The following is a 27,238-nucleotide window of genomic DNA, read 5'->3' as shown; positions in this document are numbered from 1 at the left end:
CACAAAATCCAAGGAATGTCATGAAGTTGATCCTGGATTGTTGGAGGATGTTGCTCTTAGATGATTTTGCAGACGTCCCAAACTACCATTTGCATTCACAACCGCCTGCTGCCAATGTTGATTAAGCTCTGCACTGGTGGAGATAAAAATTTGTAGCACACTTCTCCACAGGACACTGTCTGTTAGACTGAGGGAGGTTTTAACGGGTTGGTCTCAGAGCATCACCTGTCCTTATGACTTGACTCTACTGATCCGTTTGTGCCAAGGTGAAAAACAATTGATTTCTGTTATAAAATCAGCTTTTTACATTTACAGACCTCTCTGCAATGAATTCAATTCAGTTTCAATTCAGTTTTATTTATGTAGCGCCAATTCACAACACGTTGTCTCAAGGCACTTCACAAACGTCAGGTACATACATTCCAATTAATCGTAACAATTGAACAGTGCAGTTAGATTCAGTTATTTATTCAAATTGGATTAAAAGTTTTTCTGTCTAAGGAAACCCAGCAGATTGCATCCAGTCAGTGACTTGCAGCATTCACTCCTCCTGGAGGAGCATGTAGCGACAGCGGAGAGGAAAAACTCCCTTTTAACAGGAAGAAACCTCCAGCAGAACCAGGCTCAGTGTGAGGCCATCTAAACAAGTAAATTGTCTGCACAGAACGTGAAGTTTGCGGACCACTTTTGTTCCACTTCCTGAAGCACATTTTCTAAACTGAACCTTAATGGGAATATAAATGGTAACTATTCTAATTATTAGCAGCAGCTGCTTTCTTTCTTTTCCAAGAATAAAACCACAGTGTTTAACACAAAATATCAGCAGTATGTGATATTCAGGTCTAGGGGCAGGAAGAAATTGATCCAAAATTTCAGAACCAGCTTTATTGGCCAAGATTGTGGGCACAAAGGAATTTGGCTCTGGTTTCAAGTGCTCCCTGTGTCCAGACATTTGCTATAAATATCTAAACCTTAGAGGAAATAAAATAATGATAAAAGGATGTATGTAACTGTTTAAACCCAGCTTATATAAGCTGAATAAACCTCATTAGCAGCTAAAGGCATGCACAGAGCCTGGGATCAGATTAAAACAGGAAATAAGGGGAGAATTCTAAGAAAATAAGTTTGTTTCAGACAACTTAAAACAAACTGCTGCCAGCATCTAGAAATGACCTTTCAGTGTTTTTCCTGAAGGTAAGACATGGTGCTGTTAAAGAAATGACAACAAGGGCCTTCAGGCTGCACCAAATACTGACTTTACAGTAATCAGGCTCAGTTGCTGCCTTTTATATTGCAGTTTGGTTTGATTTAGCATCTATTGAGCAGAAACCAGTTTCCACCCTGAAAGGTTTGCTGCACAGGTTTGAGTTAGTTACATGTGAAGCAGATTAAACTCCTCAGGAAGTTCTGATCAGTCAGTTTCTTCAGCCAAATGATGGACACATCTATTCTATATCTGTGCTGCAGACATACAGGGGTTGGACAATGAAACTGAAACACCTGTCCTTTTAGTGTGGGATGTTTTATGGCTGAATTGGACCAGCCTGGTAGCCAGCCTTCATTGATTGCACATTGCACCAGTAAGAGCAGAGTGTGAAGGCTCAATTAGCAGGGTAAGAGCACAGTTTTGCTCAAAATATTGAAATGCACACAACGTTATGGGTGACATACCAGAGTTGAAAAGAGGACAAATTGTTGGTGCACGTCTTGCTGGCGCATCTGTGACCAAGACAGCAAGTCTTTGTGATGTATCAAGAGCCACGGTATCCAGCGTAATGTCAGCATACCACCAAGAAGGACGAACCACATCCAACAGGATTAACTGTGGACGCAAGAGGAAGCTATCTGAAAGGGATGTTCGGGTGCTAACCCGGATTGTATCCTAAAAACATAAAACCACAGCTGCCCAAATCACAGCAGAATTAAATGTGCACCTCAACTCTCCTGTTTTCACCAGAACTGTCAGTTGGGAGCTCCACAGGGTCAATATACACGGCCGGGCTGCTATAGCCAAACCTTTGGTCACTCATGCCAATGCCAAACGTCGGTTTCAATGGTGCAAGGAGCGCAAATCTTGGGCTGTGGACAATGTGAAACATGTATAGTTCTCTGATGAGTCCACCTTTACTGTTTTCCCCACATCCGGGAGAGTTACGGTGTGGAGAAGCCCCAAAGACGCGTACCACCCAGACTGTTGCATGCCCAGAGTGAAGCATGGGGGTGGATCAGTGATGGTTTGGGCTGCCATTTCATGGCATTCCCTTGGCCCAATACTTGTGCTAGATGGGGGCGTCACTGCCAAGGACTACCGAACCATTCTTGAGGACCATGTGCATCCAATGGTTCAAACATTGTATCCTGAAGGCGGTGCCGTGTATCATGATGACAATTCACCAATACACACAGCAAGACTGGTGAAAGATTGGTTTGATGAACATGAAAGTGAAGTTGAACATCTCCCATGGCCTGCACAGTCACCAGATCTAAATATTATTGAGCCACTTTGGGGTGTTTTGGAGGAGCGAGTCAGGAAACGTTTTCCTCCACCAGTATCAGGTAGTGACCTGGCCACTATCCTGCAAGAAGAATGGCTTAAAATCCCTCTGACCACTGTGCAGAACTTATATATGTCATTCCCAAGACGAATTGACATTCTATTGGCCGCAAAAGGAGGCCCTACACCATACTAATAAATTATTGTGGTCTAAAACCAGGTGTTTCAGTTTCATTGTCCAACCCCTGTAGATGGTGTAGATAGCAGATGTATTTGCTGCAGCATTAGAAACAGCCTTCTGATTTAAAGCAGAAGGTTGCTTTTGTGCTCTGTCTCCCATCCAACAAGAACCCATCCAGGAGGTTCTGCCAGCAGCACTAATATTTCCTCATTGCTGGGTAAGCCCCGCAATAGAACATCAAGAGGTAAATGAGATGAGGCGACTTCAGAGGTTTTCTCATTTCCCCAGCAGGTCAGAGCACAGCTTGTTGTTGGACCACCCAAAGCTCAGCTTTAAAGGATGTTTTAAGATCCTGGAGGCCACGTTCTCTTCGTGTACTCAGTGAGGTCACCAGGAAGCAGAGAAACAAGCAGCTCTGCCACGTCGTTTTACACCTCTGCCAGAGATCGCAAATACATTTTTCTTACTGCAGCTGCACGATGTCACACTTATGCCTGGTTCACACGGCAAGATTTTAAAATTGTGGGGTGATTTTCAAGAACTGCGAGATCCCACACATGACGATAGAAAATAGTAGATACAACAAGGTTCGGTCCTACAGTGTGTGGTGTCCAGCCATATCAACAAATTTCTCCCATGAACAGTCAGATGGGAAATCTCACAAAGAGTAATTCCCCTCCGTGCTTCTGTCACTCCGCTTTCGATTTTCTACACGTCTCATTCAACAGGCTGCCTGCTCGTTTGTCCTCGAGGAACACGCAAACGGTAGGATATCGGGCCAATACAATCCGACATGTTAAATCCCTGATTTGAGGTTGGAGCGGAATAGCTCTTTAGATTATCTGAAGAGCATCACGATGGTCAGGCATGTCGGAAAGGAAGGATTGGGTCAAAAATCGGCCGTGTGAAACAGGTATTAAACATTTAGCAAAATCCAGCATTCAGTGTTTAACAAGAATCAATAATAACAACTACTGGTACCCCTAACAGTCCCTCTGTAGCTACGTAACTGAAGCTTTCTTTAAATCTATGCTTTTGTCAGCTGATTAGAGTTTCTGAGAATTTCTGTTTAATAGTTCATGACTTTCTCTGCCTGGGGTGTATTGTGATGCACCACTACCACCATGATGGAGCCATATTTATCTAGCCGCCAAACACAGCGAGCAGTTCATTGTTGGAGAACTGCACCAAAGCATGGCTTCTTAGGGTCACCATCACAACCGTGAGATGGTATCTAGAGAAAAACGGGAAACAAAGCATGAATATATGGAGGGGCACCTGCCACCCACTGTTCAGTATGGTGGAGGCTCTGGCATGCTGTGGGCCTGTTTCATTCAGTGATTCAACACATACAGTTGGGCCAAATAAAGGAAAAAATAGCTCAGCAGAGACAGACCTAGATCCTGTAGGCTGAGCTGTAGAGAAGACGGAGCAGAAGGAGGACCTAGATCTGGACCATCTGAAGAGCCTGACCTTGGTGGCATTTACAGCAAGCCTGCCTTTATTTTTATTCCAGTGATTTCATTTTTCTCTGCAGTAATTATTTCTTAATGTGAGATTATGTTCCACACTGAATACCAATGCTCGGATTAATGGTTGGATTTGTTCCACTGTAATATTATATTATTGCAATAAAATGGTTTCTTTTAAGGTTTTTTTTTTACCCCCATTTACCAGACGAGCCAATAAATGTCCACTGTTATGTGAGCTATAATGTGATTTTAAGGTAGATCTTTCATTGATGCTGTGCTAATTATTTAGTTTATGGGATGTTTGTCAGAGGATCCAATGGAAGTGGTTGTTAACTGTGTTTTATCTCCAGTAACTGATGTAGAACGCTGCTGTCCTGTTCTTTCAGGCGGAGCTCCTGCTGCCAGGAAGGAGGTGATCAGGAACAAGATCCGGGCGATTGGAAAGATGGCACGCGTCTTCTCTGTGCTCAGGTGGGTTCCTGACTGTAGCTGGGAATCTGACATGGAGGAACGTGGGATAATTATTGGACCCTGATCGTGGTGATTACTGCACATTTAGATCACATGCAGTGAGATATGATTAAATAAAAATGGGCTTTTTATGTTGGCATCTTTCTTTGTAAAGGTCCAACAAATGAGATCATTGGACAGGAAGAACTCTTGCAGTTGTCTCTCTCTTCCTGCCTTTGCTCCACTTTAGAATAGAGATAATGACTTTTCTTCGTCTTTAATCCTACACAAGTGTGTTGTTCTGGTTCTGATATTAGGCCTATCATGACCCAGATAAGCCTTAGAAATGAATGTGCACATTAATATTTCCATGCAAGCTTTGTGTGGTCATACTGTGGTGCAAATCACCCATGAAATTATGTTTCTGGATCAGAAACTCGTGTTTAGAGTCCGAATGATGCCTGAGATAACAGAAGGTTTTCAGAATCCTCTACAAACATGTTTCCAGGATTCAGAGTAACGTCTCTAGAAGCTCAGTAAGTGGCTGAGCACAGACATAAAGAGGAGCGGGCTTTATGTCCTCACTGGCATGTTTTGAATCTTTGTGTTCTAAGCAGACGTTCAGGTTTTCTGTGATGCCATTCTAGTTTGTTTGTGTGAGTCATTTTATTTGGAGGGAAAAATAAAAAAAACCTGATCTGAACAGCTGATAAATAAATGTGATGGATCTGAAAATACTGCAGTGTTGCCCTCTACTGCCACCTGGTGACTATAGTCCTCACTACACTAACCCCGTTCAGTGCGTAGCAGAAGATGACGTCTAAAGGCCGCTGGTTACAGTAGACTTTATTTCTGAGTATGAGAGTAAAGGGGCTGAGTGGAAGTGCTGCTGTGGTTTTATCTGTAAAACATTAGAAAGTTCATGTGCTGCTTTGTGTTTGTGTACTATAAAAATCCACATAAAATAATTCATCCTAAATTCATTTTCAAGCCTTGTCAAACATCCTTGGTTGGACTTTGACTAGGTCATTCTAACCCATTAAAAGACTTTTATCCAACCATTTCACTGTAGCTCAGAGTGTGGGCTGTTGTCCACCCCACCATAAGGTCTGTAGTAGCCTCCAACTGATTTTCACCCAGCTTGTACTGTATTTGTCTCCATCCATCTTCCCATCAACTCTGACCGTCTCCCTGTTCCTGGATAAAGAAAAGCCTTCCCACAGCATGATGGTTCCACCTCTGTGTTTTATCATGGGGATGGTGTGTTCAGTGTTACATTTCTAGCATACAAAGCTTCTTACATGAAGACCAGAAAGTAGAATTTTCTGTCACTCTGTTGGTCTCATAAAATCCCAATTTAGTGGAATGAATTTTGTGGTTATAATGTTGCAGGAAGTGGAGAGGTTTAAGATTTATGAATACTTTAGCAAACCTCTGTAGTTTCAACTTCAGAACCAGAGTATTTCAAGTAAGTAATTCAGATTTAGCTGGCTTGATGTGAGCGTTGACAGTACTGAGCTCTTTAGTGAACACTCTTGTTTTTTCAGAGAGGAGAATGAGAGCGTGCTGCAGCTGAAGGGGCTCACTCCCACAGGAACGCTGCCCATGGGAGTTCTGTCTGGAGGTCGACGCACTCTGCAAAGCGGTAAGTGTGAACGCACCCCAGCACACACACACTAACACAACTGTTAGCTACCACTAACTGCCCCGGTGCCTGCACTCACATCCCGAGACTAACCCCAGCCCCTCCCCATCTACACACACGTTATAGACAGGCACATCAGGGGTGAAGATCTGTCCTGTTCAGAGATCTCCACCATGCTGCCCTGCAAAGACAACAAAGGCTAGAGGCCCTGAAACGGACGGAAAGGTTTAGGTTTTTTTTAGAAAACGGAATGTTAATGAGATTATGCACATCTCTCCATAAGATGAGGCGCGTTTCGACGACGACATCCTAAATGTTCTTTTCTGGACCTTTCATTAACAGAGGCTGTATTTTGTCTGTGAAGTCATAAACTAGGCTCAGTGGGAACCCCTCCACCTCACTGCAGCGCTGTCGGTAGGGTCTCACTCAGCCACTGAGTGTGGAAGCCAGGCTCCACTCATGAGTCTGACACAGCGACTACACTTTAGAACCTGTGGAGAGTCACTATGGAGTCAGATGATGATGCAGACTATGTTCTGTCACTTTGAGGCAACAGAAGAAGAGGTCGGCCCCGGTTCAGATTAAAACACTCAGACCTCGTCTGTCTTCTCCTGTTGCTTTGAAAAGGAGAGAACCTGGAAGTCTGCGTTGGCCAGAATCTGTGAAGTTGCACCTTTCCTGGAAGTTTTTAGTGACTCTTCACTAGTTCTGGTGAACCATTGGTTAGTTTTATTGCTGGAAATCTTGGCTTTCAATTCCACATCAGTAAACAAGCCAGTTAGCTGCAGGCTTTCAACCAAGAAAAGCAACAGGTGACACATGTAAATACATTTAGAAAAGAAGCTTCACGTAGAACCTTTTTCTGCAGGTGCTTCTGTGTCGTCGTCCTCTATTTTCATCTCAGAGTAGATTTGAAGAACTGAGCTCAGGGTTTGTCTTCTCAGGGCAGCATGGAGTTGGACCCCCCCCCCACAGACGCACCATGTACAGGTCCTTCTCAAAATATTAGCATATTGTGATAAAGTTCATTATATTCCATAATGTATTGATGAAAATTTAACATTCATATATTTTAGATTCATTGCACACTAACTGAAATAATTCAGGTCTTTTATTGTCTTAATACGGATGATTGTGGCATACAGCTCATGAAAACCCAAAATTCCTATCTCACAAAATTAGCATATTTCATCCGACCAATAAAAGAAAAGTGTTTTTAATACAAAAAACGTCAACCTTCAAATAATCATGTACAGTTATGCACTCAATACTTGGTCGGGAATCCTTTTGCAGAAATGACTGCTTCAATGCGGCGTGGCATGGAGGCAATCAGCCTGTGGCACTGCTGAGGTCTTATGGAGGCTCAGGATGCCTCATCCAGAGTGTTGGGTCTTGAGTCTCTCAACGTTCTCTTCACAATATCCCACAGATTCTCTATGGGGTTCAGGTCAGGAGAGTTGGCAGGCCAATTGAGCACAGTGATACCATGGTCAGTAAACCATTTACCAGTGGTTTTGGCACTGTGAGCAGGTGCCAGGTCGTGCTGAAAAATGAAATCTTCATCTCCATAAAGCTTTTCAGCAGATGGAAGCATGAAGTGCTCCAAAATCTCCTGATAGCTAGCTGCATTGACCCTGCCCTTGATAAAACACAGTGGACCAACACCAGCAGCTGACACGGCAACCAGACCATCACTGACTGTGGGTACTTGACACTGGACCTCTAGCATTTTGGCATTTCCTTCTCCCCAGTCTTCCTCCAGACTCTGGCACCTTGATTTCCGAATGACATGCAGAATTTGCTTTCATCTGAAAATAGTACTTTGGACCACTGAGCAACAGTCCAGTGCTGCTTCTCTGTAGCCCAGGTCAGGCGCTTCTGCCACTGTTTCTGGTTCAAAAGTGGCTTGACCTGGGGAATGCGGCACCTGTAGCCCATTTCCTGTGCACGGTGGCTCTGGATGTTTCTACTCCAGACTCAGTCCACTGCTTCCGCAGGTCCCCCAAGGTCTAGAATCGGCCCTTCTCCACAATCTTCCTCAGGGTCCGGTCACCTCTTCTCGTTGTGCAGCGTTTTCTGCCACACTTTTTCCTTCCCACAGACTTCCCACTGAGGTGCCTTGATACAGCACTGTGGGAACAGCCTATTCGTTCAGAAATTTCTTTCTGTGTCTTACCCTCTTGCTTGAGGGTGTCAATAGTGGCCTTCTGGACAGCAGTCAGGTCGGCAGTCTTACCCATGATTGGGGTTTTGAGTGATGAACCAGGCTGGGAGTTTTAAAGGCCTCAGGAATCTTTTGCAGGTGTTTAGAGTTAACTCGTTGATTCAGATGATTAGGTTCATAGCTCGTTTAGAGACCCTTTTAATGATATGCTAATTTTGTGAGATAGGAATTTTGGGTTTTCATGAGCTGTATGCCAAAATCATCCATATTAAGACAATAAAAGACCTGAAATATTTCAGTTAGTGTGCAATGAATCTAAAATATATGAATGTTAAATTTTCATCATTACATTATGGAAAATAATGAACTTTATCACAATATGCTAATATTTTGAGAAGGACCTGTAAATCCAAGTAGCTGTGCTCAGGAGGGGGGGTGGGGGCTTTGAATGATGTTTGACTCCATGTTAATAGGACTGGTGGATTGCTTTGATAAAATGTCTGACTGAATGCAATGATATATAACCTTCCCACTCTCTCTCCATTGTTTTTTTTTTGTTGCTGTTGTTTTGGGCATGGCTCTTCTGCTCACGCTTACACAGCCACCGTAGAGGCAGAGGAGGCACGAGGTATGCAACCCTTTCTGTGTCCATCACTGTGTGTCTCTCTGTGAAACTGTCTGTGCTTCTGGAAGCTTCTCTGTTCAGCCACGTTTCAGCAGGGACTAGAACAGCAGGCAGCTTATGCTGATCTGGAAGCAGTTCTCCTGCAAGGAGATTATTCTCTGGGATCAGGGTTAGCAACAGGTTCCTGGAACCTCCAGAACATTCTCTTCACGGATTTAGAACGTTCAAGATCCAAAGAAAATGTTATCTTATTCTAAGATGTTGAAGTGGTGTGTGTGAAAAGCCCACTCTGATTTACCAGCCTTAAGAACCTCATTTAGCGACCCGAACTCTCCGGAATCATTTTTTGTCTGATTTTATCCGTTTTTCACATCAGTATGGAGGAATTCTGGGCCACTTTTGTTCTTTTTTTTTTTTTACTATGTTGCTTCAATTCATTGAGGTTTACAAACATTTGCATTTCACTCATATAGAGGTCTGGACTTTGACTGGACCATTGCAGAACCTTGATTTTATTTTTCCTTTCAAGTATTGTTGAGCTGTTGCTGTGTTTAGGGTCGCTGTCCTTTTGACCTAAATTCAGCCACATTTCAGCCGTCAGAGACAGCCTGATGTTAGCTGGTAGAACGCCCTGGAGTACAGAGGAGATCATGGTCAAGTTGAAGGCCGCCCAGGCCCTGTGTCTGCAAATCAACCTCAAATCATCAGCCTCCAGCAACATTCTCAACAGTTGCTAGGAGGTGTTTGTACTGCTGCCTGTCACCAAACATGGTGCCCTGCATAATGATCAAACATTTCTATCCAAAGGGAGCCAAATTGGTCCAGTCATCAGCGCTAACATTTAGCATGCTAACTGAAGCCTCAGGTGGAGCTTGTTGTCTCAGGATTGACCGATCCTTGAGAAATCCACTCCTGGACAGATTCCTCTTTGATTCAGCATTCTGAAACAAGAATAATGGAAATGTTGGTAGGAACTGGCTTTATAACAGCAGTTGCTGTTGTCTTTCCTTCTTGACATTGTCAACACACACCTGTATGCCCTGTAGCATAAAGCCTCCTGCTTTGATAGAGGTGCTCACACTGATGATGAGGTGACCAATGCTGGCTGGATGGACTTGGCTGCTTCTGAATGGTTTGGTTTCTGTATTTAATAATAACATTGTTATATATATTATTGTTCTTATATGTCGATGGAGGTAGAGTTAAAGGGTTCTGTTACTCCTGTGTAAAGAGATGGAGAAGGTTTATTGAAAGCTTGTAGCTCACATGTTTCCAGCAGGTTGTAGCAGCACATGAAGTAACTCAATCTAATGTTGTTTAATGTCATTTTCTCCATGCTGTCTCTGTCTGGTCATGAAGTAAGTTTGTCTTCTGGTTTTCTCTCAATCGCTGCACTGCAGTGTTCTTTCTTTCATCTTAATTAATAATGTTGGCAGCAGTCTCAGAAAAGCCCAGATGTCTGAACATCCCCTTGCATAACAGTAGCAGTATTATGATATGTACCTGGGATTTATTGTGCTAGCAGTGATGCATGGTTTCTGCAGCCCCAAACACACACAGGCTATGTGTAAATGGCCAGGTTTGATTTATACAGCACCTGTACGGCTAAAAGATCCACAGTAACTGCATTCAGTCATATATTCACATCTGATCAAATAATGCTGTTATGAAACGGTAACATAGAGGCAACCATGACAGCTTTGGGCTGAGGTCAATCACCTTAAAGCCTCAAAGCCAAACCAGAAGGTCAGACTGGCTCCTTTTCTGTCTCTGCTGCCTTTCCCATGGTTGGTTCTGATTGTGGTTCTGCTCTCTGCGGGTCGCCTCTCTAACACACTCTTTTGTCCTTGCAGCCATTCAAGGCTTCAATCCGCAGCACAAGATCCAGAGCTTTGAGGAGGCCCGGGGTCTGGATCTGATCAATGAGAGGATGCCACCCCGCCGCGACAGCAAGCAGCACGAGGGCCCCCCCTCCCTTAACAACCTGCCAGCCAGCACCGGACCCCCGGATAAGAACGGCACCAATGCTCAGGCCTAGCTCCTTCTGGCTTCTCTTCCTCTTCTTATTCTGTCCTTCCTTGCTTCCATGTCCTTGGCCTCCATCCTCCTGTCCGAGCTGGGGTGGGGGGCAGGGGGCGGGTGAGGGGGTCCGGTCGGAGTGCTTATTTATTTTCTCGTTGAGTAAATATCATAGTATGAGACTGAACCAAGGAAATCTCAAAGTGACCAGGACTGGATGCTTGCTGGTTCTCCATACCACACCTCTGGGCCAGCTTTCTGTATGTTTTTTTTTTTTTCTTTTTTTTTTTAAGCATTGTGGGGGGGGGGAATGCTCATCCAAATGCCGTTTGTGTTCAGACACACACACACACACATCGTTTTCCTATGCCAACAATAGTGTGACTGAGCTCTGCGGAGCAAGTATTGACATTTATACTGTATATGGATATTTTAACTGTTCCTGCTTTTCAATGTGATGTTTATTTTTTACAGCACAGAGATGGGCGGGGGGGGGATGCTAAAGGGTTGTTCCGCTACATTATGACTCAGAAAACTTCCTGAACTGGGAAGCTCCTCCTCAGCTGAGGGACAACAGTCCAGGATGAGGAGCTTCAGTTAAGATGGAGTCTGCAGGAACTTTGGCACCAAGATCAAATTTAAAAGACTAATTAGTGAAACTCTGATTGGAACTAAATTTGTTTTGTGCTTTTATTTGTGGAGAAAGAAAGAATTGTAAAACGGCAAGCTTTCCGGTTTAAATTCATGAATTCTGACATTCTTTATGTTAAAACGGTGACGGCTTTTTGCTGGCTGGTTGCTCCTTGGGCTTCCAGCAGGCAGTACGCGTTCCTGCCTCGCTTCTGATTCGCTCTTTCAACACAAAAGCCAAACAAATCTGAGGCTTTTCAAAGACGTTGACTGATGGAGGTCTCATAGCAGCAAATTATTCTTTAAAAAAACGGATTGAAAAAAAAGGCAAAATGTTAAATAAAATGTACCCAAATGAACTTTTCATTAAACAACCACGGAAAATTTTATTTAATACTGTTAAATAAAAAATTCAATGAAGTCCGAAACGTATAAAAAAATTTGCTAAATATTTGAAAACCTGAAGGTTCAATAAAGAAATTAAATAGATTGAAAAAGCTTTATTCCTCCGAGTCTGAACCGCTACTTCCTGGACCTCCAGGTCAAAGCCAACACACAGACTTCCTACGTGGCTGAAAACCAAAGTTAAAACAAATTGACTTGAAAACAAGGATTCGGTTCTGGACCGTGTGAAGCGGAGTTGTTGGACTGGCTTTGGTGGGGTTCTGGTATGTTTTCAGTGTGAGTGGGGCCTGGATGGGGTTTATGTCGGGCCTCATTTCTCAGAACATCTCACAGATTGTATTTTTTTTTTTTTTTCTTTCCAGATAAATTTTAATATTTTTTTTTGTTCATGTACTGCGAGGCCTCTCATTTATGTAGACATTTCACTCCATTCAATAAAAAACTAAAAAAAATCCATCTGTTGTGAGTCTGTGAGTCCTCTGCTGCTACCTGCAGACCCTCGTGTCTCCTAGCAACACGGAGCCTGCTGCCAACGCCATGATGGAGAGCGGCGAGCCAGAAGGTCACGATGAAAACCTGAGCAGTGCGGGGGCGTTTAAATGCGCTGCAGCTTGAACAGGGAGAATATGAAGACTGCGTCTGAAAACATCAGCTTTCTCTTTGAAACCGTGGTAACCACACACATCTGTTTCATCAGGTTGTGTGTGTGTGTGTGTGTTTTCACAGCTTTAATCAGGAGCCACATTTAGAACAGGTACTACAGGAGGTTCTAGACCATCTGAACAACTGATGCAGATCATGATTCCAGCAGGATGAAATGTTGAGGTAGAAAAGACATGAGTGTAAAGATAAAATTATTCAGTTGGTTTTCATTACACAGTAATGTTTTTCTATTAATTTTGACCTAACATTCACCTTATTAGAAATTAGATAATTGCATAAAGATTTTAAAAACAATGTTATGGCCTGTATAGTCATTGGGAAGACTGGTGACTCAAGATTTTTACACTTTAGATTTTTTTCAGTTTCAAGTTAACTCAAGTTGATCTGATGCCCCGCCCACCTAGTCAGATCAGGGTCAAAATCTGGAACTGAAAATTAAAAAGATTTCAATCTGAAAATTAACTAGAAACTGAAAGAAACTGCAAATGTTCAAAACATGTGTAAAATTAAAAGAACTAAATAAAATGTTTATTTCAAACCGAAACTTTAGTTTTTTATTTTAAAGATCTAAACGTAACTTTTGGTTTCAACGTTTATTTTTTCAGTTTCAAATAGTTTTTTCCAAATATGCTTTTATTGACCTTTTCCCGGCTCCATAAAAGAACACAAAACAAGTTTTCGTTTGAACAGATTTATTTTAGTCATATGACACAAACTGAGCACTGTGAGGATGAAGGGACCAAAACTGCCCTTTACTGGTACCAGTGAGACCCTAAGGAGCAAGAAATGCTCGTTCCAAGTGTTAAAGCGATGAATTATAACATCAGTGCTCATTAAAATAAAAATTATATTCTCCAACCGAAACAGTTCACAGTAAAAACACGTCTATAAATAAAGCTGCCCGCAATAAATAAAATCCCAATCAGCTCCTGAACAGGCGTTGTCTCTTCAGTCAGCTGTCATTCAAGTTACAGAGCAGAAAGCTGTCAGTCAGGATCAGGAAGAGATTGGACTGGTACCATGAAGCTGCTCCCTGTTTCATGTGAGTTAAAACAGGCTGAATGGTGGCTTTAAAGCTTTATTAAGATTAGTTGCTCTAGAAGTGCTGTGTTTTCAGAGATAAATCTTACATCGCCCTTTGCCTACAAGGCAGACAACTTGTATTTCATTTGAAGAGCTTTCAAACACCAACATGTGGAGGTTACACAAAAGTTACAGCATTTTAAATCCTAAATTCCAGGCTTATTTATGACCCTCGATGAACAATAAGTCGGCTTGTTTTCCACATTTTTTAAAACACTGCAGTGAAATTTTTAGCAAATGTTCTTTGATGAAGATCTGACCTTTTTCTGTGGGTGAAATAAATAAGATTAATATTCTAATTATTCCTCTCACTACTGTTGTGAGCTGTTTCTAAATGAAGAGTTTGTTGCTCGGCTTAGTTAATGTAAAAAACCACGTCGTTTTTTAAATACACGTAGGCCTACTTGTAAACAAACTTTATGATTAATTTAAAAAATCCAAACCACCAATAGATGCATGAAACCATTTTGACTACCAGTTATGTTGCTAACAGGAAGTAAATAGACATCAAACTAATGAATTTCTGGGTGTGCTTATGTTGTCATTTCCAAACTTCAACCCATGAAGCAGGTTTTTAATTGAACAGCAGAGCAGATAGATAGATAGATAAATAGATATAGATTGAGGGACATATGCAGCGAACTTTCTTCCCTGGAAATGTTCCCCAAACCATCCAGTCTGGAATATCAGAAGGAAACTTTAGCACAAGCAATACAGTTTAAAAACTAAAACATTTTTTACTCAGAAAAGTAAAAAAAAAAAACAATCCTACTCATGAATAGTTCAGTTTTTAGTTTCAGACAGCCAGTTAACTTTGGGCTAACACTAACTAAACAATATTGCCTTTATTAATGATGTTAGAGTCATGCACATAATAATAATACTGTTGTGGCTGGGGGGGGGGGTTTACAAAAAAAGGGTTAGGGTAAGAAAGAATGACCGTCTGAAAATATATTGTCCTGGAAGTGATTAGATAATTCAGGAATATTTTATTCCGAATGAATAAATCATTTGGTTTCTGTGAAAAAATGTTGTGGGTTTTTATAGTTAAGTCATGATTTACGGTTCTGGAAAGTTCACATATGAAATTAAAATCACTGATAGATCCATCACACTGTTGCAAATCTGCCTTGTGTTTCAGTGACATATGAAGATATGCAGCTGGAACTCAGTAGTGCTCCAACATCGCCTCTCTATGCATCTAATATTGTAGCACACAGTCTGATGAGTTTGCCACAACTGTTTGGGACAATATTTCATGGGATTAGAGTTGAACCTCTGAGACACCATGTACACTGCATATATTGTACAAAATTTTATACAAGTCATTCTCAATACAGCAATTATCCGTATAATAATTCAATTTGATCTCCTGCTGCACCATGCAGACACTCTTCTGTAGTGAAGATTTACTCACCTCAGTATGCAGAATCTTTGAAGGGGTAAAGAAGTAAAATAAGACAGTTACGTCATCTCCAAAACAACTTACTCTGTCCTTACACAGTAGCACTCTGTACATTCTACACTCTTCATTCCAACATACACACTCTATACAAAACAGGGGCAACACGGGGAAGGACTTGATGTTCATTTCTTCACGTTTGGACTCATGTAAAACATGATTTTTAATATGCCAGCTACATGACGGTATAAAAAAAGTGTAACAGCAGCTTAAGATACAATATCTGCAGGAAGACGTTAAGCAGCTTCTCCAGTTGTATAAAGCTGTTACCACCTAAAAAATAATCAACACAATCAGAAGCATAAAGGGAAATGAAAGTAAGCAGCAACAACACATCTGCTGATAAACCAAGTGTCAGTAGAAGAAAGTGTTTAACAGACTTTACTGTGACTTACTGAGGAACTCCTGAAGGAAGCTGTTATTGGTCAGCAGTCAGCCTCTTTGGAACCCACAGGTTAGCATGAGCTTCATGATACCAGAAAACCTTGAGTTTATCCTAAAGATAACAGCTGATCCCTCTTGAAGAAGACCACCCCTGGAGGTGTTACTCTGTGAGGCTAGATGTCACATTAATGATGATGATGGTGGAGGATATATTATAGGAATGATTTGCAAGCAGTGGTGGTTATAAGTGCAGCACTGGTAATATGTCAGAGCATTGGTTAAGGTTAGTCAGATCCGACCAGAACTGATCCATGTGGGGCGGAACACTTCCTGGGACATGGGTTGTTAGTACGGTGGAGATGGGTCTTGCTGCTTATTGGCTGATTGAATGGCTGAAGTTATAGCCTGTTCTCTGCCTTCTCATCCTTACAGAGGAGAGGGTTCATCAAGTATTGGTTGGGGATGAGGTCACTTCCTGTTAGAAAAGTGAAGCTTTTTTCTTCAGTTCATTTCGTTTCCATAACGACAAGCGGTCGAACTCAGCAATGGGCATCCCGAACACCTGCTGGAACTCCTCTGGGGAGAGATGCCTCTGTCAGGACAGGGAAAATCCCAGAGTTAGTTCAACTGCTATCAGATCCTTGATGAGAAGGATGCTCTTTATTTTGGACATTAGATTCAATTCATATATTGATTTGACCAATTTTATTGTTCTCACAATCTGAGCTGCAATCACTGGGCTGATACTGACCTCCAGCCGAGTTCGGTCAACTCCAGGAGGCAACTTAGAGCGCCCTCTGTGGGTTACAATCAGGGCTTCATATGGATAGATCTGAACCAAAGATAGAAGAACCTACAGCTTGTCATTGTATTTCCTTTTATGCACTCAAAATATAAACATATCACAGGTAAAATAATGGTATATTTAAAACATACAAATATTTTCATATCTTTTGAGCCTTTCCCCATTAAGTCGCATTTCAACAACAAACCTCAATGTTTTTAGTTGGGATTTAATCTGGCAGAACCTGGCATAGCGCATAATTGTGAAGTGGGAGGAAAAGGATACATGGTTGACATACTTTTCTGGAAATACACATGAGAAAGGTGTGGGCCGGCCTGACAGGGAGAGCATTAATCAGAGAAGACAACAATCCTGAAATTGTGGAATCACTGACCTAATAATAGTCTGTTAGGACTTCGATGATAACATTAGAGCAAAGTCCCAACATCTCAACACCCCAGGGAAGAGAGGGGAAATAAATGTTTATCTGTGCCCCTTTAACTTGCTGCAGAGAAATTAGTTCAAAGCATTAATTTGCAAAGGAAATGTACATATTTTATGTTTATTATAAGGCCTTCAACGGTAACATTTCCACCTTCTCAGTTATTCAATTTTATTCCAATCCCTCAATAAGCTGCAGATTCATTTGCTGACAATTCTGCTAATTGCTGGTTAAATTACAATCACTTGACATATTACACCGTTAGCTAACTTAGCAACTGCTGCTGGCTCTAGGATCAGTTTTTAATGAAAACAGGGCACAGAAGTCCCAGGAGCTCTTCCCTTTTCTTCAGATCTCACCTTCTGCTCCAGGATGCTCGGCAGGGAGTTCCCTCTATCCATGCGCTCTCTCCGGGTCTCTCCATTCTACACACACACACGTCAGACACACACACACAAACACACACACACGTTAGACACACTACAACAGCTGCTAAAACATAAGATAAGAGCATGGCAGAGAAAGCTGAGTCGCCATTGAGCAGAATAAGGGAGCTGTGTCACACTGTTAGAATCCACATTTAGCACAAACGTGTGTAGTCATGGAGAGGAGGATGTCTGGTTTGGAACCCTTCTTGCAGATAAGATTAGCATCTTCAAGCCATGACCTTAAGCAGGCATTAGAGAAGTTCTACACTGATTGTCAAGCAAATAGAATGGAAGTTGGCTCCATATAGTCTGAGGCCATGGTTCCCAACCATGGTTTGGAGTAAGTATCTCGCACAGGCGGACAAGTTCAAGTATCTTGGTGTCTCATTAAAGACTGATGGTAGGATGGAGCAGGAGACGGGTCAACCCATTCATGGTTCTTCCTTAGTAATGTGAGCACTGCTCTACTCTGTCATGTTGAAGAAAGAGCTCAAAGTCAGAAAGTGAAGCACCTGAAACAAGTTTCTTCTACACAGTGTCTGAGATGTCAATGGTTTAGATATATAGGTCCTTCTCAAAATATTAGCATATTGTGATAAAGTTCATTATTTTCCATAATGTAATGATGAAAATTTAACATTCATATATTTTAGATTCATTGCACACTAACTGAAATAATTCAGGTCTTTTATTGTCTTAATACGGATGATTGTGGCATACAGCTCATGAAAACCCAAAATTCCTATCTCACAAAATTAGCATATTTCATCCGACCAATAAAAGAAGTGTTTTTAATACAAAAAACGTCAACCTTCAAATAATCATGTACAGTTGTGCACTCAATACTTGGTCGGGAATCCTTTGGCAGAAATGACTGCTTCAATAGCGGCCTTTAGCTCATCCAGAGTGTTGGGTCTTGAGTCTCTCAACGTTCTCTTCACAATATCCCACAGATTCTCTATGGGGTTCAGGTCAGGAGAGTTGGCAGGCCAATTGAGCACAGTGATACCATGGTCGGTAAATCATTTACCAGTGGTTTTGGCACTGTGAGCAGGTGCCAGGTCGTGCTGAAAAATGAAATCTTCATCTCCATAAAGCTTTTCAGCAGATGGAAGCATGAAGTGCTCCAAAATCTCCTGATAGCTAGCTGCATTGACCCTGCCCTTGATAAAACACAGTGGACCAACACCAGCAGCTGACACGGCAACCAGACCATCACTGACTGTAGGTACTTGACACTGGACTTCTGGCATTTTGGCATTTCCTTCTCCCCAGTCTTCCTCCAGACTCTGGCACCTTGATTTCCGAATGACATGCAGAATTTGCTTTCATCCGAAAAAAGTACTTTGGACCACTGAGCAACAGTCCAGTGCTGCTTCTCTGTAGCCCAGGTCAGGCGCTTCTGCCGCTGTTTCTGGTTCAAAAGTGGCTTGACCTGGGGAATGCGGCACCTGTAGACCATTTCCTGCACACGCCTGTGCACGGTGGCTCTGGATGTTTCTACTCCAGACTCAGTCCACTGCTTCCGCAGGTCCCCCAAGGTCTGGAATCGGCCCTTCTCCACAATCTTCCTCAGGGTCCGGTCACCTCTTCTCGTTGTGCAGCGTTTTCTGCCACACTTTTTCCTTCCCACAGACTTCCCACTGAGGTGCCTTGATACAGCACTGTGGGAACAGCCTATTCGTTCAGAAATTTCTTTCTGTGTCTTACCCTCTTGCTTGAGGGTGTCAATAGTGGCCTTCTGGACAGCAGTCAGGTCGGCAGTCTTACCCATGATTGGGGTTTTGAGTGATGAACCAGGCTGGGAGTTTTAAAGGCCTCAGGAATCTTTTGCAGGTGTTTAGAGTTAACTCGTTGATTCAGATGATTAGGTTCATAGCACGTTTAGAGACCCTTTTAATGATATGCTAATTTTGGGAGATAGGAATTTTGGGTTTTCATGAGCTGTATTCATCCGTATTAAGACAATAAAAGACCTGAAATATTTCAGTTAGTGTGCAATGAATCTAAAATATATGAATGTTAAATTTTTATCATTACATTATGGGAAATAATGAACTTTATCACAATATGCTAATATTTTGAGAAGGACCTGTAATGTAAGGAGCTCCATCAACCAGGAGGAGCTTGGAGTAGAGAAGCTGCTCCACTGCATCAAAAAGAGTCAGATACCACCAGGAGAAGACCCTGGGATGGATGTTTTGTAAAAGAAGCCTTTACTTCTACAGGCAGAAAATCCTTTATTGAAGTTTCCCATTATGGAGAAGTTTGGAATAACTGATCATGAAACCTGATTAAATTTAGTGGAGCGATGTGTGAAATATGGTTCCTCTTATATTATATATATAAGACTGAGCACTTTAACTGCAGCTCCTGTATCGCCTCACAGCAACAACAGGAATCATGTTTAGAAAACCACTGATAAACTTCAGATTATCGACCAACTGCACCAAAGAGTAAAACTTTAAAATCCACATCCACAAAAAGAGAAATTTGGAATTAAAAATCCACATCCACAAAAAGAGAAATTTGGAATTAAAATCAATTTTATAAATAGATGCAAATAAACAATAATGCAGTAAAAGCCGGTGAGTGTGTGCAAGCAGGTAAGCAAAAAGGTTTGATAATTATTGTTTTATTGTCTTTAGGTCATAATTTAAATTAAAGAACTGCTATTTGTGTAGCTATACAAAAATAAAATAATATCAATCAAATCCAATCATTTTTGACTACAGTTTTTCTTTAAACAGGAGAGCCAGAAAGATCAGAAGAAAACTGTGAAAGAATAGGAAAAAAGATTAGAAATCAGAAAAAATATATAGTGACAGAAATGTTGAACTGAAGCAATTTATTGTTAAACAAAATAAATGAGCATTTAACCAAAAAAAGAGAAATAGATTCTTTAAGCTAAAGTATTATTTCTAAGATCATTTCATTAACAAACCTTTAAAAAGCTTTAAAAGGGATTTAAACTGGTTCAGAACTGGGCTCAGAAACATGGTGGGAAATTATTTGTGCAGTGGTTCAGCAGAAGGAGGCTATAGAGGTCATGCACATGCACACACACACACACACACACACACACACACACACACACACTTACCTGAGCAGCTGCAAGACACAAGAACATAAAAAGAAAGGACACAGAAAGGTTGAACAGGGAAGTCATCACCATAGAGACGGGAGTTTACACCCCCCATGAGTGGCAGCAGGATTACAGATTGCAACCTAACTACATTGGCTTGCAAAAGTATTCACACCCCTATATTTTTCACATCGCCAGGCCCCAACTATAAACTACAGTGTCATTAAGATCTGATGAGACAGACCGACACAAAGTAGTACATAGCTCTGAAGTAAAAGCCGCCACACATTCTTTACAAACTTTATTAATAATATATCTGAAAAGTGTGACATGCATTTGTATTCAGACCCATTCGCTCTGATATCTGAAAATAAAATCCAGTCCACCTAAAGCCAAGAGGCACACTGTAACTCTGGAAGAGCAGCAGAGATCTCCAGCTCAGGTAAAACAATCTGTTTTCAGGACATGCATACAAATGCACCCCCAGCTAAGGTTTTGAGACAAATTTCGATTGCTGCCCTCTTCAGGGCACGTAGAATTTTAGTTGCTTTGGGTCGAAATCTTTCCCAGGACTCTGTGACTCCCACATGAATGACAGTCCCATTTTCCGACTCCAGACATGAAAACCTACATTTTGGTATAATAATTTGTTCAGGCAGAATGAAAATTGAGCAAGTAAGAAGAATTTGTTCGGACATGAAGAACAGATTCAGAAAGCTAATGTGGTACACTCTAACCTAAGTGAACAGCAACCATAGCAACACATGCATTCTCTATGAAATTATCATAATGCAACAAAAACTTAAACAGGCATTTCATTAAAATGGTAAAAGATATGACAAGGTTGAATTATACAGATTTAGCCCAGTAGTTGCAGAGCATTTTAGAGTTTCTATGTGGATGTAGTTAAGTTTCAAAAACAACCACGTTTTACCAGAATAACAGCTGGAAAAAGCAGAAGAAGCAGAACATTGTAAAAGTTGAATGGTTAAAATAGCACAAAGTATGCAGACGTAGAGCTTTCACCTCACAACTATGCGCTAGTTTGTTTTTTTCTATCCCATAAATTCCCTATAAAACACATTACCATTTGTGGCTGTAACGAGACAAAATGTGGAAAGGTTCTAAGGCTATGAATACTTGTTTCAAGGCTCTATAGACATGGACTTGCTACTATGGAAACACCAACAGGTAAACACATATAAAATGGCTGCTGTCCCCAGCATTAAATTAATCAAATATTATTGTTACTGGTTCAGACTTTTTTAGGGCTTCAGACTAAAAATCTCAAGTATTTGGGGAAATCTTGGGAAGAACATTCCACAACTAAATGTAATTTCATGTTTTTGTTAAATATTATCAGCTGTTCTTGTCAGTCCCAGGTCCCTGCTGATTCATGGACCATCCACCCATTTTGTATCCTTGCCTAATGCTTGCAGGGGTGGGGTGGGGAGGTGCATATCTCCAGCAGTCAATAGCTGCCAGTGTATTTATTCCATGTTGACTTTATTACTCATAACTCTTGTGGTAATAACCCCAGAGTTTAACCAAAAGAAATGGCAAACTGCTGTTTAATAGTAAAATATATTTTGTTTGAGATGATTTAAATGCTTAAGTGCTTCTTCGATTTTGCTTCTAGTGAAGAGAAAAGGATTTAATTTCTACTCAACAAAGTTAATTTCATTCAGAAAAACATCTTATCTTTAAACAAGCTTAAAAACATTTTTCCGATAAATTCAGACTTATTGACGAAACTGTAGCTTTTTTAGTGTGGAATGGAGTATGAGTTAATTCACTTAGGACAGGTATAATATAGGTGTAATATATATATACATACATACACACACACACACACACACATATATATATATATATATATATATATATATATATATATATATATCTGGCTCCCACCTGGCTGTCCTTTATCTCCATCTGTGGAAAACTCTGCTGACTGCATCTAAGAACAAAACAGGACACATTCAGGATAAATGGAGCATACATGGTGGCAGAAATATAGTTTGTCTTCCTATTTGTGAATCCTGCTGGCCTTATAGCAAGCAGCAACACTTACTCTGGCCAGGACAGAGCGTGAAGGAGACTTTGAAGTAGTAGCTGACAAACCTGTTGATGGGAAAGGAAACAAAGTGTTGTCTGAGAGGTCCTTCAGCTGAAGCTGAGACATGTGAGATAACGGATGGACTCACTGCTGTGCATGTGTGTTCTATCAGGCAGAGACTGTGTCTTCCTCCTGATGTGAACGCCTTTCTCCTTCTCCTCCTTGAGGATCAGACGGCCCAGGTTAGACTTAATCTGAAAGAGGCCAAATAACACAAAACTGTTGGATGGTTGAATATAAGCAGGTAGAAAACACTAAATGAAAGATATGTTGACCCTTACAGCACAGGTCAGATGTTTACAAACAGGGTGGAGTCATTACAAAACAAAAATTTAATTGAGAATTTGAGCCACAAATTTGAATTTCTTGTGGATTTTCAGGCATTCACACAGAACCAATAAATATATGTATACACTACAGGTCAAGTTTTAGATACACTTTCTCACTTAATGGGTCCCTTTATTTTCATGACTATTTACAATGTAGATTCTCACAAAAGGCAACAAAACTACAAATGAACAAACATGGTAGTATTGTCTTAAACAAAACTTGTGAAATAACATTTTTAGATTTTAGAACCTTCAAAATAGCCACCCTTTGATGACTGCTTTGCTCTCTTGACATTCTCTCCATGATCTTCCTGAGGTGGTCACCTGAAATGGTTTTGGAGGAACTTCCCAGAGGTTCATTGAGAGACGGCCAGAGGTTAATATTTCAGTCATCGCAGGAAAGGGCGGCTACTTTAAGGAATGTAAAAAACAATAGGCATATTTTACATGATGATTTCATTTAGGGCTGCAAAGTACCAGGAAATAATTTAATGAAACAGTTTTCTGAATATCAACCCAGATTTTCTGTCTCCTTTCTTTATTTAACTTCATAAAATGTTCCAAGTACTCCTAGTGAGCTTCAGCAACTAAAAATATAAATGATGTGTGGGCATAAAGGTAAGTGAGAGTCCATATTGTTGCATGCAGAATTTGCATGCATGACACTTCCAAGATAATATCCAACCAAATATTGCCTCAAAGCTGTCCTTTGCCATTTCCATACTGCACACTCTGATATTGCTGATTTTATGTTTGTAATTCCATATATTTTGCCATAATTAATAAAAGGGTTTGCAATTTTTACATAGGGCCAGGTTGGTTTGGAAAGTTTTTTCCTTTTAAGAAATAAAATCATCATTTCGCAAATATTTTTTATATTTGACACAAAATATCATTATATCTTATGCTAAAATGTGTTTGATGGCTCAGAACTAAAAGTGTGACAAAAAAGGCAAAGCAGATGAAATCTGTTGAAGGAGAAATACTTGTTCATGGAACTGCATCTTTAATTCTGAGTTTTGGTGGAATGGTAAAAATTCAACATTACTTGAGAAAAAAAAACTGTTCAAATGCACCAATTTAAACTGGGAAAAATAATGACTCAGAGCAGATAGAACATGGGTCAACATAGTGTGGGATCCCAAACCTTCTCCAGCTCCTGCTCCTGCTGCATCTGGTTTTCTTCTGTCACGTCTTCAAACTCATCTTCTTCCTGCAGCCTCTTCTTCCTCCACTCAATCTCTGTGAAATGTCAGCCTTGGTGTTAAAGCTGGTCACTATCTGAGTGTTCACTGTAGCAATGATTAGTGTGTGTGTGTTCTTGTATATGCTGCCAAGAGAAGACCGTCAGAAGTTTTTAACTTACAAAGAGAGGTCTGTTTGTGAAGTGAGGACATTTTCGTGGTCTTCATTTGTTTCATGCTGATTCTTGGTTAGAGGTTAAGTTTAGAACTGAGGTATGAATTGAGTTTAGGTTAGGTTTAGGGTAAGGTATGTACTGGTAATGGTTAGGTTTAGGGTGAAGGTCAGGGTGAGGCCATAGAAATGAATGGAAGTCAATACAAAGTACTTGTAAACATAGAAAGACATGGATATGTGTGTGTGCGTGTGTGTGTGTGTGTGTTACCCATGGCAGCCAATGAAGGTGGGCAGGGCCAGTACTCTGTCTCAATCTTGGAGGGCTGGTTGGGGTCTGGAGGATGGGCGGCAGGAAACTTGGCAGACTGAACGACCCCGCTGCCCTCTGAGTGTTTGTGATGGTCTGCGGGGCGACGAGGAGAAACAGGCTAGTGACAACAGCAGCAAAAACCACTTCTTAGAAAAGAGATGGAGGGAATCAAGAGCTCACCCTGTTTGTAAATGGGAGGCTTTCTGTAGATGTTGGTGCCATTATCTGGAAAAGTGAAAGAGCTTTAGAAGAAAACACAACTTCTTGAACAGCTTCTGTTATCTGGAGCTTCATCATATTAACAGACTGTATCAGTCAGAACTGTGGTAATGCTGACTCAGTCAGTCAGGCTAAAACTGATAAAAAGTTAAAAAATATGAAACTGTTTAAGTAATTCTGCTATTAGAACAAATGTGTCATTGACTGATCTCTGTCTAGATAAAAATAATTGAATTTACTGCAGCTTTAACTTAGGCTACGTTTGCTGTAAAGATGCTATGGGAAGTTGCTGCAACCCCTGGTGGATGACAGAGGAACTGCAGGCTCACAATAAATAAGTAAAAAAGTCTGTTTAAAATATAATCCTGAATCAAAGCAGGCAACATGCCTTTCCAGTATGTATTTACTACTTTTACTGTTGAATACTTTTTGTTAGCATTTTAATGGGTGTTTTTAAAAAGTTCTGGGTCGATACACCCTTCCAGTAATTTGTTCCTCCATTTCAAACACATGATGCCCTTTCATCCCTCTCTAACATTTCATGCCTGTAAACAAACCATTGTATAACCATGTACTCAACCTTTCTTTACCAGTTTTGTTCCTTAAAGAGTCTGGTATTTTTGATGAATTATGAAAATAAATAATGAATATAATTAAATTAATGTAATTTGAAGGTATTTTCTAAAGACTTCATATTACGCCTTATTTCCATTGACCCTCAAGAGGTCACATAAGAACCATTCTATTTTATTCTGTTCTAAATGGTGAAGAGGTGAAATGACAAGCAGCCATTTTATATATTTATTTACCTACACTTAATGATTCTCACACTACTGTTTTCTCAGCTTTTAACTTTATGTTCTCTCTCTGTTTTTCTCTTTCTAGAAGCTACATCTGACCAGGCTCTGTGTCCACCTGTGGCACCTTCCTGGAGGGGGACAAGGTGCTGCTGCCAACAACTTAATGCTCTCCTTATACAGATGACTCTTGGGCCTGTCTCTCAGTGATTTACCCTGTCTCTACTAGACATGGCTACTGACTGAGCTTCTACTTTGACTAACTGTATGTGCTCCCTTTCATCCTCTAGACTTGAAAACTGGCTCAGAGTTCAACTGCTTAGCTGTCTTTCTCTCCTAGATGAAGCCTCTAAAGGAGCTGCAACCTATTAATGTTTTACTTTTCCTTCCCATAGAAAGTACTCCTGGATCAGTGCTTCTTTGTTCTCTTTGTGTGTCTGCTCAGTTCTCTCAAACACCCAGTTGGTTGTGGCAGATGGCCGCTTACACCGGGCCTGGTTCTGCTGGAGTTTTCTTCCTGTTTAAAGGGAGTTTTCCTCTCCACTGTCAAATTGGACAGTCCAAGGATTAAAAAAGCAGATCTTTTTCCAGTCGATAATGAAACGTATGAAAGTTCTATCTGGAGAAAACACTCTATAGTGTGGAAGTTGTTACTGCGAGGAGTCAACTCATAGTTGGCCGTTTTCTGTACCAATGAGGTGTTTTTAAAAAGGGAAGTTTTTAAGAAAGCCCTAAAGCAGTAAGCAGCTTTTTAAAGGGCAACTCATACTGAGCCTGGTTCTGCTGGACGTTTCTTCCTGTTAAAAGGGAGTTTTTCCTCTCCACTGTTGCTACATGCATGCTCAGTATGAGGGATTGCTGCAAAGTCAACGCCAGTGACTGTCCACTGTCTCTACATGCTCATCCAGGAGGAGGGAATGCTGCAAGTCACTGACTGGATGCAATCTGCTGGGTTTCCTTAGATAGAAAAACTTTTAACCAATTTGCACAATAAACTGAATCTGACTGCACTGTTTGATACTTAGGATTAATTGGAATGTATGAACCTGACTTGAAATCTGTATGATTCGATTAAATTGATTTTGTGCCTTGAGATGACATGTGTTGTGAATTGACTCTATGTAAATAAAACTAAATTGAATTGAAATTGAATTAATGATTCCAGCAATGCTTCTAATAAACACAAAATAAATAAATACATAAAGTCATAAATATAAATGGTAAATGACCTGAACTCTATAGTGCTTTATCAAGTTCCCAGAGACCCCAAAGCACTTTACACTACAATCAGTCATCCACCCATTCATACACACATTCACACACTGACAGTGGTGAGCTACATCATAGCCACAGCTGCCCTGGGGCAGACTGACAGAGGTGAGGCTGCCATATACACCACCACCAAGCCCTCTGACCACCATCAGCAGGAAAGGAGGGTAAAGTATCTTGCCCAAGGACACAACAACTTAGACAGACAGGGCAGCAAGGAATAAAAACAAGGTCAATTCTTTACTGGTATCAATAGAAAGATATTGAGTTTAGGTTTGAACTAAATTCTGTTTTATCAGTCTGATTTATTTGGCTTGGATGAATGTAAAACATTTGGACTGCTTCAACCATTCACTATTGCTGGTTCTCATGTTCACTGGGTTTTTGGAACCAACTACTAACCCCTATACAGGTCCTTCT

At 40.9% G+C, this 27,238-nt stretch overlaps 2 protein-coding genes across 5 annotated transcripts in view; one reads left to right on the top strand and one right to left on the bottom strand.

Annotated features, from left to right (window-relative positions):
* Positions 1 to 12,539, top strand: part of LOC124872173 (serine/threonine-protein phosphatase 2B catalytic subunit gamma isoform-like) — a 56,380-nt gene extending 43,841 nt beyond the window's left edge. Inside the window, exons 11-14 of one of the 3 annotated variants that reach the window (XM_047371908.1) lie at positions 4,534 to 4,618; positions 6,145 to 6,242; positions 9,008 to 9,034; positions 10,894 to 12,539. In XM_047371908.1, the coding sequence (XP_047227864.1) occupies positions 4,534 to 4,618; positions 6,145 to 6,242; positions 9,008 to 9,034; positions 10,894 to 11,069 (386 nt within the window). In that variant the 3' untranslated portion in view covers positions 11,070 to 12,539. Of the gene's footprint in view, positions 1 to 4,533; positions 4,619 to 6,144; positions 6,243 to 9,007; positions 9,035 to 10,884 lie in introns of all 3 variants that reach the window. The other 2 variants (XM_047371907.1, XM_047371909.1) reach the window with 2 other exon arrangements.
* Positions 12,540 to 13,423: 884 nt separating this feature from the next.
* The window catches only part of dmtn (dematin actin binding protein), a 33,014-nt gene continuing 19,199 nt past the window's right edge, over positions 13,424 to 27,238 (bottom strand). Inside the window, exons 8-17 of one of the 2 annotated variants that reach the window (XM_047371912.1) lie at positions 24,714 to 24,758; positions 24,492 to 24,626; positions 24,012 to 24,106; positions 22,627 to 22,729; positions 22,491 to 22,540; positions 22,331 to 22,376; positions 20,435 to 20,442; positions 17,263 to 17,328; positions 16,429 to 16,509; positions 13,424 to 16,269 (exon numbers count right to left, since the gene is read on the bottom strand). In XM_047371912.1, the coding sequence (XP_047227868.1) occupies positions 16,156 to 16,269; positions 16,429 to 16,509; positions 17,263 to 17,328; positions 20,435 to 20,442; positions 22,331 to 22,376; positions 22,491 to 22,540; positions 22,627 to 22,729; positions 24,012 to 24,106; positions 24,492 to 24,626; positions 24,714 to 24,758 (743 nt within the window). In that variant the 3' untranslated portion in view covers positions 13,424 to 16,155. Of the gene's footprint in view, positions 16,270 to 16,428; positions 16,510 to 17,262; positions 17,329 to 20,434; positions 20,443 to 22,330; positions 22,377 to 22,490; positions 22,541 to 22,623; positions 22,730 to 24,011; positions 24,107 to 24,491; positions 24,627 to 24,713; positions 24,759 to 27,238 lie in introns of both variants that reach the window. The other variant, XM_047371910.1, reaches the window with a different exon arrangement.

This window comes from Girardinichthys multiradiatus, chromosome 8 (genome assembly GCF_021462225.1).
Source record: "Girardinichthys multiradiatus isolate DD_20200921_A chromosome 8, DD_fGirMul_XY1, whole genome shotgun sequence".
In the NCBI taxonomy this organism is placed as follows: domain Eukaryota; kingdom Metazoa; phylum Chordata; class Actinopteri; order Cyprinodontiformes; family Goodeidae; genus Girardinichthys; species Girardinichthys multiradiatus.
Note: the sequence above shows the minus strand (reverse complement) of the source record. Positions and strands in the feature narration are given on the sequence as shown.